Source organism: Thunnus albacares, chromosome 7, assembly GCF_914725855.1.
Source record: "Thunnus albacares chromosome 7, fThuAlb1.1, whole genome shotgun sequence".
In the NCBI taxonomy this organism is placed as follows: domain Eukaryota; kingdom Metazoa; phylum Chordata; class Actinopteri; order Scombriformes; family Scombridae; genus Thunnus; species Thunnus albacares.
Genome location: NC_058112.1, coordinates 8,038,765 through 8,054,008, shown reverse-complemented (window position 1 = coordinate 8,054,008; position 15,244 = coordinate 8,038,765). Strand labels below are relative to the sequence as shown.

Here is a 15,244-nt window from a genome sequence, read left to right as displayed (position 1 = left end):
TGCTATACAAATAAACTTGCCTTGCCTTGCCTTGAGCCAAGGCTGTCCGGGAAGCCAATCTTTATCTGAGAGTTTAACTAGGCATGCAGAGAGTTTTCCTGCAGACTTCTGGTCAATAACTTGTGGCAACTGACCAGTGGCTTCAGTTGCCACCATGATTGAGAAATTTTCTCCCATTGTACTAAGTCTGGACTGTGTGGTGCATGTTCCTCATTCGGTATTAAAATTCTGTGGGAGGTTTCTTTTTTTAAAATGAACATTTGAAATGATGAAGGCACTTGCAGATGGGTAGTAGAAAATGTAAACCATACTTTGGGGTTTCATTGTACTTCTTTAAGATACTCTGCTATTCAGCATATGGCGGCAGCACGTCCCTCAGGACAGGAGGTGAGCATTCATTACAGTTCCCACATATCTTTGAAACACTCACCTCCTTAAATCTAGCCACTCTCCTTCCTTTGATTGAGGCAGAAGATGAGCATGATTGCCTTGCTATTATTGAAACGAACACATCTCCAAGGCCAGATTTGTTGCAGAAACCAATACCTAATTCCTATCTGATTCTGAATGCTGATGGTTCATTATGTAAACCATCTGATAAACACCTTGCTGGCTAGGGTTAGGGTTAGGTCCTGTAGTAAATGACTGGATAGTGATAGAAGCTCAAGCGTTACCTAATGGTATCTCAGCACAAGCAGCTGAACTGTACGCACTTACAAGAGAGTGTATTCTAGCCAAAGATAAAGTTGCAATCCTGTGATCCTGTGACACATAGAGATGGGTTGGCTGATTCTGCAGCCAAACAAGCTACCATTTCCTCTTCCTCTATGGTACATCAATGTACTTCCTCACAATGCGCAAATCCAATTTGTGTACATTTGGTTGCATGTCTTTCTTTGGTCTGTCCTCCATATGCAGGTACATGTTGTTCATGGGCCCACACATGTAGAACAAGGGGGGATAAAGCAATGGTTTGGGCATAAAAAATTTTAAAAAGTCGCTTGAAAGAAATATAGGTAAATGAATGACTCTATAAATAAGTCTCCATGTACTGTAGTGGATAGTCTATTAAAGGAATAAAACTTTTACTTCTTCCAAAGATGACTGAAGCATGACCATTTGGAGGGAATAAACTTTGCAAGGAATAAACAATGACAGCCTTTGTGGCAAAGATAACTTAGAGTCTTGTAACAGTGCTAGGATTTCAGTGTTGAAAGGGCTATAAAAGAGAGATTGCACAAAACAATGATGACAACAGGTCTAAAATGGCAATTTTAAAATGATTGGTAATGAAGGTCATTACCTCTGACTCTCCAAAGAACTGTGTTTCAATTCCTTGTGGGACTTGTGATTGAACAATTCTTGTGTAGATGTGCAGGTGAATTTCAGGTCTGTAGTATTAGTGGAGATTGAAAGGACTGTACATACTAACTGACCCTTACCTGTCACATACTGAGACTGCTAACCAATATACGCCAGGAGTCACGGTAATAAGCCATATATTTGAATATACAGGTCAGGCATCCAACATCACCTTCCTGGTGAGGAAGGAGCCGGAGCTAGTATGGAAGGGGGAGCAGTACCGACTAGGTATAGTTGGACTCGCCTCTTCACACAGCACTGGCTCTGGAACCGAACTGTGTGTTTTGTGGTGCGGTGTGTGGTGTGGTGTGTGGTGTGTGGTGTGTTGTGTGGTGTGTGGTGTGTGGTGTGTTGTGCTGTGCTGTGCTGTGCTGTGTGCAGTGTGGTGTAGTGTAGTGTGTGTGTGTGTGTGGTGTGGTGTGTGTGTGTGTGGTGTATAGGTTCTGAAGGGCCAAAAGGGCAGCAGCTCAGGTGGTTGCTGAAGCAAAAACCCAGGAATGGGAGGACTTAAGCGAGGCCATGGAGAAGGACTTTTGTTTGGCCTCAAAAAAGTTCTGGCAAACCATCAGGCAACTCAGGAAGGGGATGCAGGACTTAGCCCAGGATGTTTTCAGCACGGATGGAGAACTGCTAACCTTGACTGGGGACATTGTCCAGCAGTGGAACGAACACTTTGAGGATCTCCTAAACCTGACCAACATGCCCTCTATGGAGGGGGCAGAGTTGGACATCTCAGGGGAGGCCTCACTCATATCCCTGGCAGATGTCTCTGAGGTAGTCAAAAAGCTCCTTAGCGGCAAGGCACCAGGTGTGGATGAGATTCGCCTTAAGATGCTGAAGGCTCTGGACATTGTAGGGCTGTCACGGCTGGCACACCTCTTCAGTGTTGCATGGAGATCGGGGACAGTGCCTGTGGACTAGCAGACTAGGGTGGTGGTTCCCATTTTCAAAAAAGGGGACCAGAGAGTGTACTCCAACTATCAGGGGATAACACTACTCAGCTTCCTAGGAAAAGCTTAGGCCAGGGTGCTGGAAAGGAGTCTTCGACCAATTGTCGAACTTCAGGTTCAGGAGAAACAATGCAGATTTCATCCTGACCCAGTGGACCAGCTCTCCACCATTGCAAGGATACTGGAGGGTCATTGGAGTTCACAAATCTTGTGCTTTGTAGATTTGGAGAAGGCTTATGACCATGTCCCTCAGGGCACCTTGTGGGCGGTGCTGTGGGAGTATGGCGAGCCATTCACTTCTTATATAACCACAGTGACAGTGGGGAGCAGAGAGGGGACCTCAGGATGTGACCTCCAGCAGGCACTGGGGCGGTTTGCAGTCAAATGTGAAGCAGCCAGGATGAGAGGGATTGAGCTGCTCCAACTCTCATCTATGGTCACATGCTTTGGGTAGAGACTAAAAGAATGAGATTGCGGATACAAGCAGCAGAAATGCATTTCCTCCAGAGAGTGTCTGGGCTCAGCCTTAGAGATAAGGTGAGGAGCTTGAACATCCGGGGGGAGCCCGAAGTAGAGCCACTGTTCCTTTGCATCAAAAGGAGCCAGCTGAGGTGGTTTGGGCACCTGGTTAGGATGACTCCTGGATACCTCCCTCTGGAGGTGTTCCAGGCACATCCAACTGGTAGGAGACCCCAGGGCAGACCCAGAACATGCTGGAGGGATCACATATCTCTCCTGGCCTAGGAACACCTTGGGATCCCCCAGGAAGAGCTGGAGAGTGTTGCCAGGGAGAAGGATGTCTGGGTTTCTTACTCAGTCTAATGCCACTGTGACCCGGTCCCAGATAAGTGGCGGAACATGGATGGATGGATGGATGGATGGATGGATGGATGGATTGATGGATTGATGGGTGGATGGAGGCCAGGCATCCATAAACCTAGTCCTCCATAGATGTGAACAACTAGGACTACATGTAACTAACAACCCTGAACAGACTTTTCAAAAGAGAAGGTGAGAAATAATTAGTAAGTAAATAAAAGTTAGAGTAACACGCATCACTGGACAAATCATCCACAGTTATTGCTTACAGAATTATCCAGTTGGGCGAGGAAATAGAGAAATCATCCTCACGTGATGGCCACACATTTTAAATTTACAAAGACCAAACTAACACTCGATTGAAATTGGAAAGACTAGGTAGAACTGCATTAAGATGTAGCCCCAGAACTACACTAGGTGTATTCAATACATCTTCTTGCATAAGACATCCAAGGCTCCTAATATTTTTGAATTGACAATCTCAAGATCTCCATAATACATAAAATGTCATTGTTTCCCAAAGCAAAAGGTGATGTCTTCAAATGTCTTGTTTTGTCCACAACCCAAATATATTTAGTTCACTATCATTGAAGAATAAAGAAACCAGAAATTATTGACATTTGAGAAGATGGAATAAGAGAATTTGGATTTTTTTCCTCAAAAAATGACTGATGATTAATCGATTATCAAAATAATTGGTGATTAATTTAACACCTGGCAACTAATCGATTAATCAACTAATCGATCGCTCTAAAACAAATGTATTACCACAATAGTTATTAAACAAGGCAAATTAACCTAAGGGATAAACAGTGACATCTGGTGGCTTTAACTGGACATGGCAGATGAGTACAGATGAGGTAGCACTTAATTAGCGACTATCAATCAACTAGAAATGTTGGGCTGAATATGAGTTACCGGCAGTAATTTGGCACTTTAAACTATCCTACAACAGAAAGCACCAATATAAATACTATGTTAAGTTAAATGTACCTCAACAAAGACAAGAAAAGAAGGACACTACATTCAGCAAGTGGCAGGATAATTAGCATGTTTTCACAGCACAGTAATCTGTAGGCCTAGGTGCAGGAGAGGTAAAATGAACAATATTCACATCACAAGTACTAATTAAACACTCCAAAGAAGAACAAAGAAGGTAAGCCAACTAGGTGCATTAATGAAGGCAGCCAATAGGTGGTGGTGGCAGCGCATGTGGGAATCAGTTGACACAATTATTATCCATCTGCTTTATTGTCCAGAACTTATAGAGCAATAAAATCTAAACTTCCTATTCCCACAGTCCCATTACAGTTCAAGCCTTTCTAACAGAAGAACTGGTACAGCTATTAAAAGCATGTTGTCTTGAATTTTATCAGTTCATTTAGTGTCTAAGCATCATCACTGACAACCTTTTTTCATCATATAACTTTAATTAACTATGCAGAACAGGGGACAATCAGACAAAGTCTGCACATGCAAATCAGCATAAGGCAGGACAGTATAAAAAATAATGTAAATCTATTAAATTAACTAGAAAGAAGAGAATAAAGAAATGTCAAAACATCTGATGTGCTGCTTACCACTGTGGTTTTTTGTTTGTATGTTTGTTTTTTTGTGCTTTGCTGTTGCAGAGAGTGTTTGAGGATGCATAGAAAAGTTTGATATTTAGAACTTTTCTGTCATTCTAGATGATTGAATATGATATTTTCTCTTTCCGTTTCTGTTCTTTTGTCAGTAAACAAAACCATGTATTCAAAAAAACAAACAAACAAAAAAACCCACACACAAGTAAATTAAGTCCAAAATGTTTTGGACTAGCTGGTGATGAGCATGAAGGGGAAATATGTTTATATTTACTGTTTATTCTCCCTTCATAATGCACTTGCAATGTAATTGATGGGGGCCAAAATCCACAGTCCTCCTTTTGTGCAAAAATGTATTTTAAAGTTTATCTGAAGCTAATATGGAGCTTCAGCATCCAAATGAGTCAAATCAAGTAGATGTCTTTCAACATTACAGTCTTTTTAGTGCCAAAGTCCCTCTTTTTGTTATTATACTTGCAGCGCTGCTCAACAGGGAAACACTGTCCGAGGAAACACAAAGAGGGAATTTGATGCTAAAAGGACTGTAAATGTGTCCGATATCCACTTGATATGACTAACTCAGACTGCTGAAGCTTCACATCAACTTTTAAATGCATTTTTGCACTAAATATCTGTGTAGACACACTGTGGATTTTGTCCTCCATCACTTACATTGACAGCACATTTGAATGGGATCTTTTAATAGCCAGTATGAAGAGGAAAAATGATTACAGTTAAGAAAAACCGCTTTCACTGTTCATATGGACACCTGACTGTTATTGTTGACAGACTTGAAAATGGTGAACCTGTCCTTTAAATACAGTGGCCTCACTGATAAATTTCAGTGTATGAACAGCAGGTGGCGCTATATCGTGTCGCCTCCTGCGGTTTCCTCCAGTTCCTCTTCCGGGCTCTAATGTTTACAACTGGGGGCAGAGTAGAAACCACAGTGGATTTTTCCTGTCTGAAGAATGCCATCCTTCATCCTATAAACATGTACTTCAAGTGCTAGGATTTACATACACTGACGGTAGGTTAACTTACACCACAGGACTGCATTAGTCTTAACGTTAACGGTAGTAAACATACCAGAGTGCTCAGCTAACCAGCTAACGATAGCTAACTGAAATTAACAGCATTCAACAGAAAATTGTCGTAATGTAACTTAAGGTTCAGATATCAAAGACGTGTGTGTCTGGTTGTTTTACTGGACATGACTAGAAATTGAAATGAACAGAGACTATAAATATGGATAATGACGTTGATGTTAGAATAATATGCAGTATATATGTAATTTACGAGGATTTGGTTGCCAAACAATTCACGAAGGGTTTTGAATGTTCAAGGTTTAATGTTGATAGGTTACATGTTGTGTTGTTATATAACATTATCACTGTGGTAAAACAGCAGCAAGTGGTCCAGTCGTCGTCAAACAAAATGATATTTTATTATGCAGCAACTAGCAGTTGCATGTGTTCATATAACATGTTAACAAAGTAGCAGTGTGTGAATGTTTCAAGTAGAAACATGCTAGTGCAAAAATAAATGGTAGCAAGTGGACTTCAAAAGCAAATAAATAATTCAATATGCGTAAACAATATAATTGATGGAACAAAGACAGTAATTCAATTGTTAAAATGATTGTTTAAAGTCCCCCTTTTGTTTAAAATCTGTTTTTCTTCTTGTTACTTCAGCTGGATATTTTATCTTCACTGTGCAGAGTTTGACACTAGAAGGCTCTCTTCACATTTATCTGCTGAAAGTGGAAAGTTTCTCTGCTCATTGAAAGTCTGATTTTAAGGGGCAGGTCTACGAGCATAATTTATGACATTACAACTAGTTTGGAGCCAACTGCGGTCCAATATTCAACTTACACAAATATGATGTGGGAACTTGAAGCCTCCAGTGCACAAACACTGAGAATAGACTTTACAGTGACGTAGGACACATCTTGTGTCCTGCTGTTAAACGTCTGAAATGAATATATTTACATATTCATAGATTCTGGAATTTTTTATGCGAAGAAGGAGGGATATAATTTTAAGGATTTTAACAAGATAATTTAATCTTTTTTGTGGAAAATCCATATTAGACACATATTGTTCCAAGCAGAGTATTTTTATATATCTTAATACATGTCTGGGGGGATCGTTAATATATCAAAATAAATGGGATCAAATGAATTTGAATTTGGCTAACTTTGCTAATCTTTATAACAACAGAGGCAGCAGAGCTCCATCATCACAATCAGCTGCTGAGAATCCAAGTGTAGAATAAACTATGAAGAAAAAAAGCAGACGTCTGAGGTCATCTGAGGCTTCACAACAGACCAGCAGCACACAGACGACCGTGAGTGCCAGTGAGGGGAAGAGGCCTCCTGGAAACAGAGGGAGACCTCGGAAGACCGCCCCTGTAACCGAAGAAAGTTTCTACCATGATAATGCTGCAACACATGTCACTGCTAACTCAGACTTCAGTGTGACAGACACAAAGAAACATCCAGAGAGCAAGTCAAAATCTTCAGGTGAGTGGCTCAGCACCAGCCCTCATCTGTGGCATCTCTTGTATAGACAGAATGTCAAACCAAATCACATTCAAAAACTGACAGATTATAGTTTATTTGCTTATCCCTTTAGTCACTTTGTTTTCAGCAAACATTTGAAACATTTTTGTAGTCATTGGCTCCCATTTATGAACACATCATAATGTACCATATAACACTCAATTCAAAACAGTTTAAGTCCTCAGAAGTGACTATTCCCTCAAAGGCTCAGTCAACATAATTCTATTGGTGGTAGTGGAACTACTTTTAACAAAGTGCTGCTTGTTGGATCAAGTGTATGTTTATTTGAAGATTGTCCATTAACTGCAAAATAAAATCATGTTTTATATGCACATGTTCAACATAAAAAGCCAAGTTAAATCAAGAGTTAAAATCCAGATTTTTGAATGGAGTTCGTTAAAATGTTACCACTTAAAATGACTCAACTTGAAAAGTTCTGGTCTTAGCGTGGACATGTTAACCCAACATATAGTTTTTCCTTCTCAAAATGTTTCATTTAAAGGCATTTTAATGCCACAAGTATGCAGTATTTTTGCTTGGAAACCCCCCCAAAAAGTAGAGAAAAGTAAACCTAATTTTGAGATGTTTGTGTGTTTGTCTGTTTTATCGCTTTAATTATCTTGTGACCCTTCGGATTTCTCTTGGGACCCCTTGAGCGGTCCAGACCCCCACTTGGGGAAATACTGATTTAGGCAAAGATGACCAATTTATACCCAAGGTCCCCTGGTAGACTCATTATCCTTTGGCAATCCACCAGAAAAAGCTTCTGTTTAACTATTTTGGCTTCTGACTGACAATTTAGAAAGAACTGATCTGTTTTTTGTTTTTGTCCCAACAGGTAGACTATCTACTGCCATCTGCAGGCTCTGCCATGGGAAGTTTTCTCCACGGAGTCTGCGGCATGCCTTCAACAAGTGGCCTCAGAATTCAACAGATATTGTTAAAGAAGACTCAGATGCCCAGTCACCCCTTTTATTCCATACAGACTTCCAGCGACTGGTCGGGGTCCAGTTGGACCGTGACCCGCGGTTATCAGAATATATCTGCAAGAAGTGTCACACCAAGTTCTACAAGTGCCACAGCATCCTGGTCAGGTTTCTGCAGAGAGTCAACCTCCTGCCGGTTGGGAAAGAAAACTCCAAAAGCTGGTGAGCACAAGGGGTCTGGAGAGGTGTAGTTCTTCTACAAATAAACTATCCTAGTAGTGTTTACATATTGCAGGATTGTCAACTATTCATGCAGAAAATGTACAAACATCAGTATCTTTTTATTTCTTTTTCAGGAAGAATGCGTGTCCAGAATCATCAGAAAACCATGTGTCAACAAGTAAATAACATAATTTCTTCCCCATTTCTTGATATCGCTGATTGCATCACTCTGTTGAGACATTGTGCTTTTTTTTTTTCTTTCAGCGCCACCGTCCTTTACCTCAGACCCTAAGTGCCTCCATAGCCTGGTATCCTGGGTTCACCACCACGGAGAGGGCTGCCGATCCTGCCCCGACCTGAAGGAGGTGCTCGAGGGCCGGTGCTGGGGCTCCGTCAAGGCTGTGTGGGGTTGTGTTGACGGTCACAGCTACACCATGGACACCCAGTGCAGCACCGCCACCAACCCAGCATACACATTGAACTTTAGTGGGGCGTTAGGGAGTGGAAATGGTGATGGAGGGATGTCTGAGGAGGAGGAACAGGAGCAGGAGGAGGAGGTAGATGATGAAGAGGAGCAGCCCAGCGGGAATGGAAGGACCCCATCAGGGAGTACAGCCGGTCTGGCTCAGCACAGTCCACCTGCAGTGACACCACAGACTCAGAGCTCAGCGCTGGCTGACTGGACCAGTAACACTGAAGGTGAGCTTGTTCACATGTCAAGAAATCTTATATATCTTATATACTATAGTATATACTGTACATATATAAATAAGGATAAAATGGAAAGGAAACCTGGTAGACGATGTGCATCAGAGAAATCATATAAAAGAGTGAATTTAGCGCCACAATGTAATATAATATATTTGAAGTAATTGGAAAAACAGGATAAAGTGGTGTTATGTCCTATCAAAGGTTCAAACTACCCTATTCTGAATTGTACACATTGCTTTAGCCAGTGTATTATTCATTATGACCAATCATATTTTGTACAGTCCGTCCCAAAACATGTCTCAGAAGCTGTGTACTCACCTCTGTCTCTGTACTATTAATATTCACTCAGTTGCCAGTTAATTAGATCAACATGTTTGCCACTCATTTAGATGATGTAACAGGTGCTTTGTGGCTGTACTTGATTTATTTACTGCACTACCTCACTATTTGTATCTGTTTTTTCTGAATAGTGTATAGTAGCAGATGGAAAACTGCCTCTCTCCCTTTTTTCTTCTCTCTCTCGCTGCCACTAATCACTAACAAACAAGAGAGAATTTTTTGCTGTATTTATGTTAAGGCAAAGTCATTGACAAATATAGCCGCAAGTGGCAATTTGTGGGTTGAAAGCTTTGTGTGCTCAACAGAAGGAAGCTGCTCAATCTTTCAAACTTAAAGCTGCGAGCAGGTTTCAGGCTTCACAAAGCCGAGCAAAGTCACTTGTTTTTATAAATATAATTTAAAAAAATGTAGAGTGATGGACTTCTGAATTAACCATAGGTTTCAGTGAGGCAAACTTTTGTCACACATAGATGGATGTGCTGTAGGTTTGAATTGAACAGCCTGGGACTTGATCCCATGATTTTTGTATCCCCAGAGGTGGTGACTACTGACTGCGCTACTGGGGAGACTTTGCTTTCCACACACCTTCTTACAGTGTGAGGCAATGACATTGCATGTGCAAAACTTCAGTATTTTTGTCTGTTTAAATTTAACACAACAGTCAAAATGTTGGTGAGAAAATTCTGAAAAAAATTACACATCATTCTGATGATATCAGGTGTATTGTCAAAGGTTTTGATGAAGTTTAATCAGACATTTGGCAAACTAGAAAATATTGTGCATACAGTACTAATTACAATATGATACTTCATATCACTGCGGACTCATCGTTTGACATATCTGAACATCAGTTGAAACCTGATATCAAGCTACTGACTGCTACTACTTGACTGAAGACTTGTGGAGATATAGATGTTAACTGATTTTGCATATTTTGAAAAATATAGAGTGATGGATTTCTGACCACCAGGCAAACTTTTGTAACACATCAGTGGATGTACTGAAAAAAATTCAGCTCTGTAGGACAGACGGGTGATTTTTTTTTTTTTTTTTTAAGTTTGGAATGTTAAATGTCTAAAAATGTAGATTTGTTGTAATAAACCACACCCACTTTAATCAATCATCACCAAATTTTATTCATGTACTGAGTCATGACCCAAGATCATGCAAACTGAATTTCGTACAAATCCACGCAGCCAATTACAAGATATTAACTTTATGCATTTGTGGTGCCCCCTAAAGGTGAAGTGCAGTGCGCTTCACCAGATGCGCTCAGTGAACACTCCTCAACATATGTGTAAAGCAGAATCCAGGAAAAAAGTTTTTGTTTGTGAGACTTACAGTTCAAAACTTACAGTCCAAAACGTAAAGTTTGTTGTTAGAGCGCCACCATCTGACTGACATGGGTGATTATTGGTGCCTGAGCAGTGGGGGGCCATAAGAAACCACCTTTTGAATTTGGTTGGTTTTGGACTTATGGTTGCTGAGCCTCAGACACTTTTAGCAGAGAAAAATAATAATAATTGGAACAATAACAACAGGATTCTACCCCTGCGGGATTTGAACCCTAATATCAAATAAATGTGTAATTAAATATCAGTTTTATAGAAACTGACAGTAAATATAGGTGTTAATACAAATTTACAAGTGAATTTCACACTCGAGATAATCGAGCTGCTCCAACAGGTTCAATACTCCTGCAATAAATCCTCCATGAAGCTTCTAATGTTCATGTTTTCTACTTGGCAGATGTTAAGAACATATCACGGTGTATGTTCTCTGTATCTGTTAGTTAGTCCGGTGTAGCCTGTGGTGTGTCAGTATGAGTTGTTGATTGACATGGTTGTGTTTTCTCTTAAACTAGATTTTCCAGGCCATGAGGAGGCGTTGTCTCCTGCTCCGGCCCAGCTGGAGGACAGGACCGCTGACAGTGATCTGTCTGACCGGTTAGTCACATACAGCACATAGTTTTACATATATAGTTTTTCTCATTCAACTTTAAAATGAGATTAAGATATCTTTGAGAGCCATGCCAGCCATCACCTATTAACAGTTTTGGTTTGATGATGGGACTTAAAAGTGCTAAACATTTGGAAAAATCTGTGCATTTGTGTCCAGAGTCATCTCAGAGGATGAGTTTGTGGAGAGTAGAAAAGGAGGACTGTCAGACGAGTTGTTTGAGCCGTACTCAGACAAGAGGTGAGTAGAAACATTCTGCTTCATCAAAGTGTTTGTAAAACAGTAGAGATATAGTGAAAATACTCTGACAGAAGTGCAGGTACTAGTAGCCTTCTAGTTAAGACACATGCCATATAACCACAACATCCTCAGTTCAATTCCAGCAGCGGACCTTTGTTGCATATCATTCCCTGCCTCCTTCTCTCCTCATTTCTCCTCTAAACTGTCACTGTCCAATAAAGGCATAAAAATGTGCAAAAATATATATTTTTAATAAAAGAAGAGCAGGTTATGGCTGTAACCTCTCTATACCCTCTCAGAGCTCGCAGGGTGAACGTCCCCAGCAAGAGAAGAAGAAGCCCAAAGGCCCCAGAGGAGCCCAAAATCAAAAAGAAACCAGGACCCAAACCTGGCTGGAAGAACAAGTTCAAACCTAAAGGGTACAGACAGATATTTGACACCCCTCAAATCAAAATGCGTGTAGTCAGCTGTTATAACGTTGTTCAGCATATATGTGTATTAAAAAATGGTTGTGTTTTGATTGTCAGAGAGGAGCTTCCCAACATCTACAAGTGTCCGTATCAGGGCTGTACAGCCGTCTATAGAGCTCCTGACGGTTTGAAGGTCAGAATACACACTCAGAGGACGGCAAACTGACACTCTTTCACTGTCTTATTGTTACATATTCAGCATTCTTCTACAGCAGAAATGAAGTGTATTTGGCTTGCTATACCCAGGACACCCACTACTGCTATCAGTTCTGCTGCGTTAATATATACTGTTATTGTTCCAATTGCTCTCATATGGTGTATGGAAAAAGAACCTTACGATCTACCTTTAGATACAGGAAATGTGACAGACTTGTTAATTTCATTGTCATTTTTAATTCACTCCAGAACTAGACTATCCTTGTTTTCCACAGTACCCGGACAGGGTTTGGACAGAATAGCAGCAACATTGAAATTGTTACTTGCAGAGGTCTGTGTAGCAGCACTGAGTGTGCCGAGTTATTGCACATTACTCATTCTTATAATTATTATACACGCAAGACAGAGAAAATGAATTAGAAGTCAGTGTTTGACACCTGCGTTAAGTGTCAGTATACTCTGCCTTTGACCGTATAAATGACTGGTTTTATTATCTAATGGGTCCTTCAGAAACACATAAAAGAGCATCATGAGGAGGTGAAACAGCGACCCTGCCCTCATCCCGGCTGCAACAAGGTTTTCATGATCGACCGCTACCTGCAGCGACACGTCAAGTTGATCCACACAGGTACATGTGGGGTCAGCAGAAAAACTTGTTTGTTTTGGGACAGGCATTTCCACAGGCTCCTTTTAAACAGTGTCAACAACTTTATATTTGACTTTTTTTTCCCCAAAATTGTTCAGCATGTCCCTGAGAACTGTGTTCTTTCACAGCTTGGAAACAGCCTTTTTAAACCTTCATGTTAACAATAGGAAGAGCAATAATAACATACTTGTGCACATTCACAGTAGAATCTGTTTGGATTCATTTGATATACTGAAGTAACCAACCAGTGTCTCCAAGCAGTCCTACTAATGTTTTAATGAGAAGACAATACCTGCTTCATGTTTTCTTGTAATGGCTGAATGAGTTTAGATTGAAAAAAAAGATTTTTTTTTTTTTTTTAATTACATCGTTAGTTTTTTCATGTGTTGGGTGTTTATTTGAGCTCTACTGATGTTTTCTTCCACTCCGTGTTTCTCAGAGGAGAGGAACTACATTTGTGACCAGTGTGGCCAAACCTTCAAACAGAGGAAACATCTTTCAGTTCACCAGATGAGACATTCAGGAGCCAAACCACTGCAGTAAGTACTGATGATGTAACATGCAGGGAGAAATATTTCAGCTAGATGATACAAAATTCACAAACAGATTTAATTAAGGACAAATTCGAGAGCAAGCAGACCTTTTCCAATTTTAAAGTCTCTCTCCAGCAGTTTGGTATTTAACTTCTATAAAGTTGAGGGACTGAAGAGACCAAGATATTCTGACTTTTAGTCCCTAGTATAGACCCTCCATGCCTGGCAAGTCTGTCAGACTCCGTATCCCAGTTTGTAACAGGCAGTCTGCTAAAAACTTGTTGTCTCTAAACCCAATATGAGATAACCCTGATGACATTTTCAGTTTTCCCTTCCTGCAGGTGTGAGGTGTGTGGCTTCCAGTGTCGCCAGCGAGCGTCATTAAAATACCACATGACCAAACACAAGGCAGAGGCCGACCTGGAGTTTGCGTGCCTGATGTGCGGCAAACGTTTCGAGAAGGCCCACAACCTGAACGTCCACATGTCCATGGTCCACCCGCTGACTCAGGCCAAGGTTCAGAGAGGCAGCAGCCAGCAGCAGCAGCTGTACTCTGACCTGCACACCATCACACTAACAGGCGAGGTGGTTCAGCAAGACCAGGACAGATGACAACAGGGAGTCCAGGTCCAAGTCTGCTGTGGTTTTACATAAACTGTGGGACAGGGACCATTTCTGACAACTGTGGAGGAATTTCAATGATACACGACGATGTTTATCTGACTTTTCTGCCAACATTTCTTTAAGTGGGAATCACATCAATTATGGATCATCTTGTGTGTCATATAAATAAAACGTTTAAAGGTAGAGTCAGTGATTCTGGAGAAAGATTTTTTTTTCAATACATGCTTTGTCAAATTCAGTGAATATTTCCTCACAGTCTGTTAGCTGTCCCTTCTGCACTGGCTCTGTAAATGGGAAACATACACAGTGGCTCGGACAGAGCCACACAACACTACTCTGGCCAATCAGCAGGGGTCGTTCATGCTTGTGCATGGGACAGGGGGAAATCATCAGAGCAGCTGTCTGTACGAGGACATTATAGTCTCCTGTCTTCAGCACCTGTTGAATGGTGGAGGAGGGCTGGCGAACCGTTTTCTGCTGTTAAGCGTTTTCTCACATTTTATTAAATGTATCAATCCACACTGAATCCCAGACTATCTCATGGAGACCCCCCATGTTTTTTTAATGCTCCGAGTCTGTTTCTGTTGCATTTAAAGAAGCATAATCTGAGCAGGCAGCTGTTTAAATTACACAAATATCCTGCTGTACATGCGTTTTCATTAATTGTATCAATGAATCATTAAATACAAACACTGTCAATATCCTGTGGAGCCGACATTCAAACTATTTTGGTTCAGTAAATTTCTGCTGTCAGTCAGCCTGGTGAAGGCAGTTTGTCCGGCCGCTGTCCTCTCAGGAGCTGACAGAGGGCTGCTTCTGTAGACAGGGACGCTGAACGCAGGTTGAGTGAGAAGAGGGGAGGCTGCAGAGAGGCGGAGAGTGTGGAGTGCTCACGAGATTTTTTTTCCCACTTTTGATAAAGTGTGAGAGGAACAGAAGTGACTCTACAGCTGACGCATCGCTCTAGGCCATTGCACATCCATGAGTTTGGGGGGCGGAGCTTCTAAAGGAGCAGGAAGGGAGGGGTGTATAGTTCAAATATCAACAATCTTTCTCCAGAATGACTGACTCTACCTTTAACATAATGTTTCATTTTAGTGGATATAGTGGCCATTCTTCTGATAATTACAGACAGCTCTTT

At 41.1% G+C, this 15,244-nt stretch overlaps 1 protein-coding gene across 2 annotated transcripts; it reads left to right on the top strand.

Moving 5' to 3' along the window:
• The first annotated feature begins 5,602 nt into the window (after positions 1–5,602).
• On the top strand, positions 5,603–14,286 carry znf276 (zinc finger protein 276). Of its 2 annotated transcripts, none has more exons than XM_044356747.1 (12): positions 5,603–5,744; positions 6,937–7,238; positions 8,116–8,425; positions 8,560–8,603; positions 8,690–9,124; positions 11,340–11,421; positions 11,594–11,674; positions 11,974–12,093; positions 12,202–12,277; positions 12,811–12,928; positions 13,386–13,485; positions 13,821–14,286. In XM_044356747.1, exons 2-12 carry the CDS (start codon positions 6,995–6,997, stop codon positions 14,089–14,091), a joined length of 1,881 nt encoding a protein of 626 aa, XP_044212682.1. In that variant the 5' UTR covers positions 5,603–5,744; positions 6,937–6,994; the 3' UTR covers positions 14,092–14,286. The 2 variants fall into 2 exon arrangements, with proteins under 2 accessions (XP_044212682.1, XP_044212683.1); XM_044356748.1 differs by having other exon boundaries at positions 13,805–13,912.
• The last annotated feature ends 958 nt before the right edge of the window (positions 14,287–15,244 follow it).

Bases quoted from the DNA above. Each gene is read 5' to 3' on its own strand.
- znf276 (XM_044356747.1), top strand. From the start codon at position 6,995: ATGAAGAAAAAAAGCAGACGTCTGAGGTCATCTGAGGCTTCACAACAG. The intron at 11,422-11,593 runs GTTAGTCACATA...ATTTGTGTCCAG, and splicing joins GACAGTGATCTGTCTGACCG to AGTCATCTCAGAGGATGAGT. The intron at 12,929-13,385 runs GTACATGTGGGG...CGTGTTTCTCAG, and splicing joins CGTCAAGTTGATCCACACAG to AGGAGAGGAACTACATTTGT.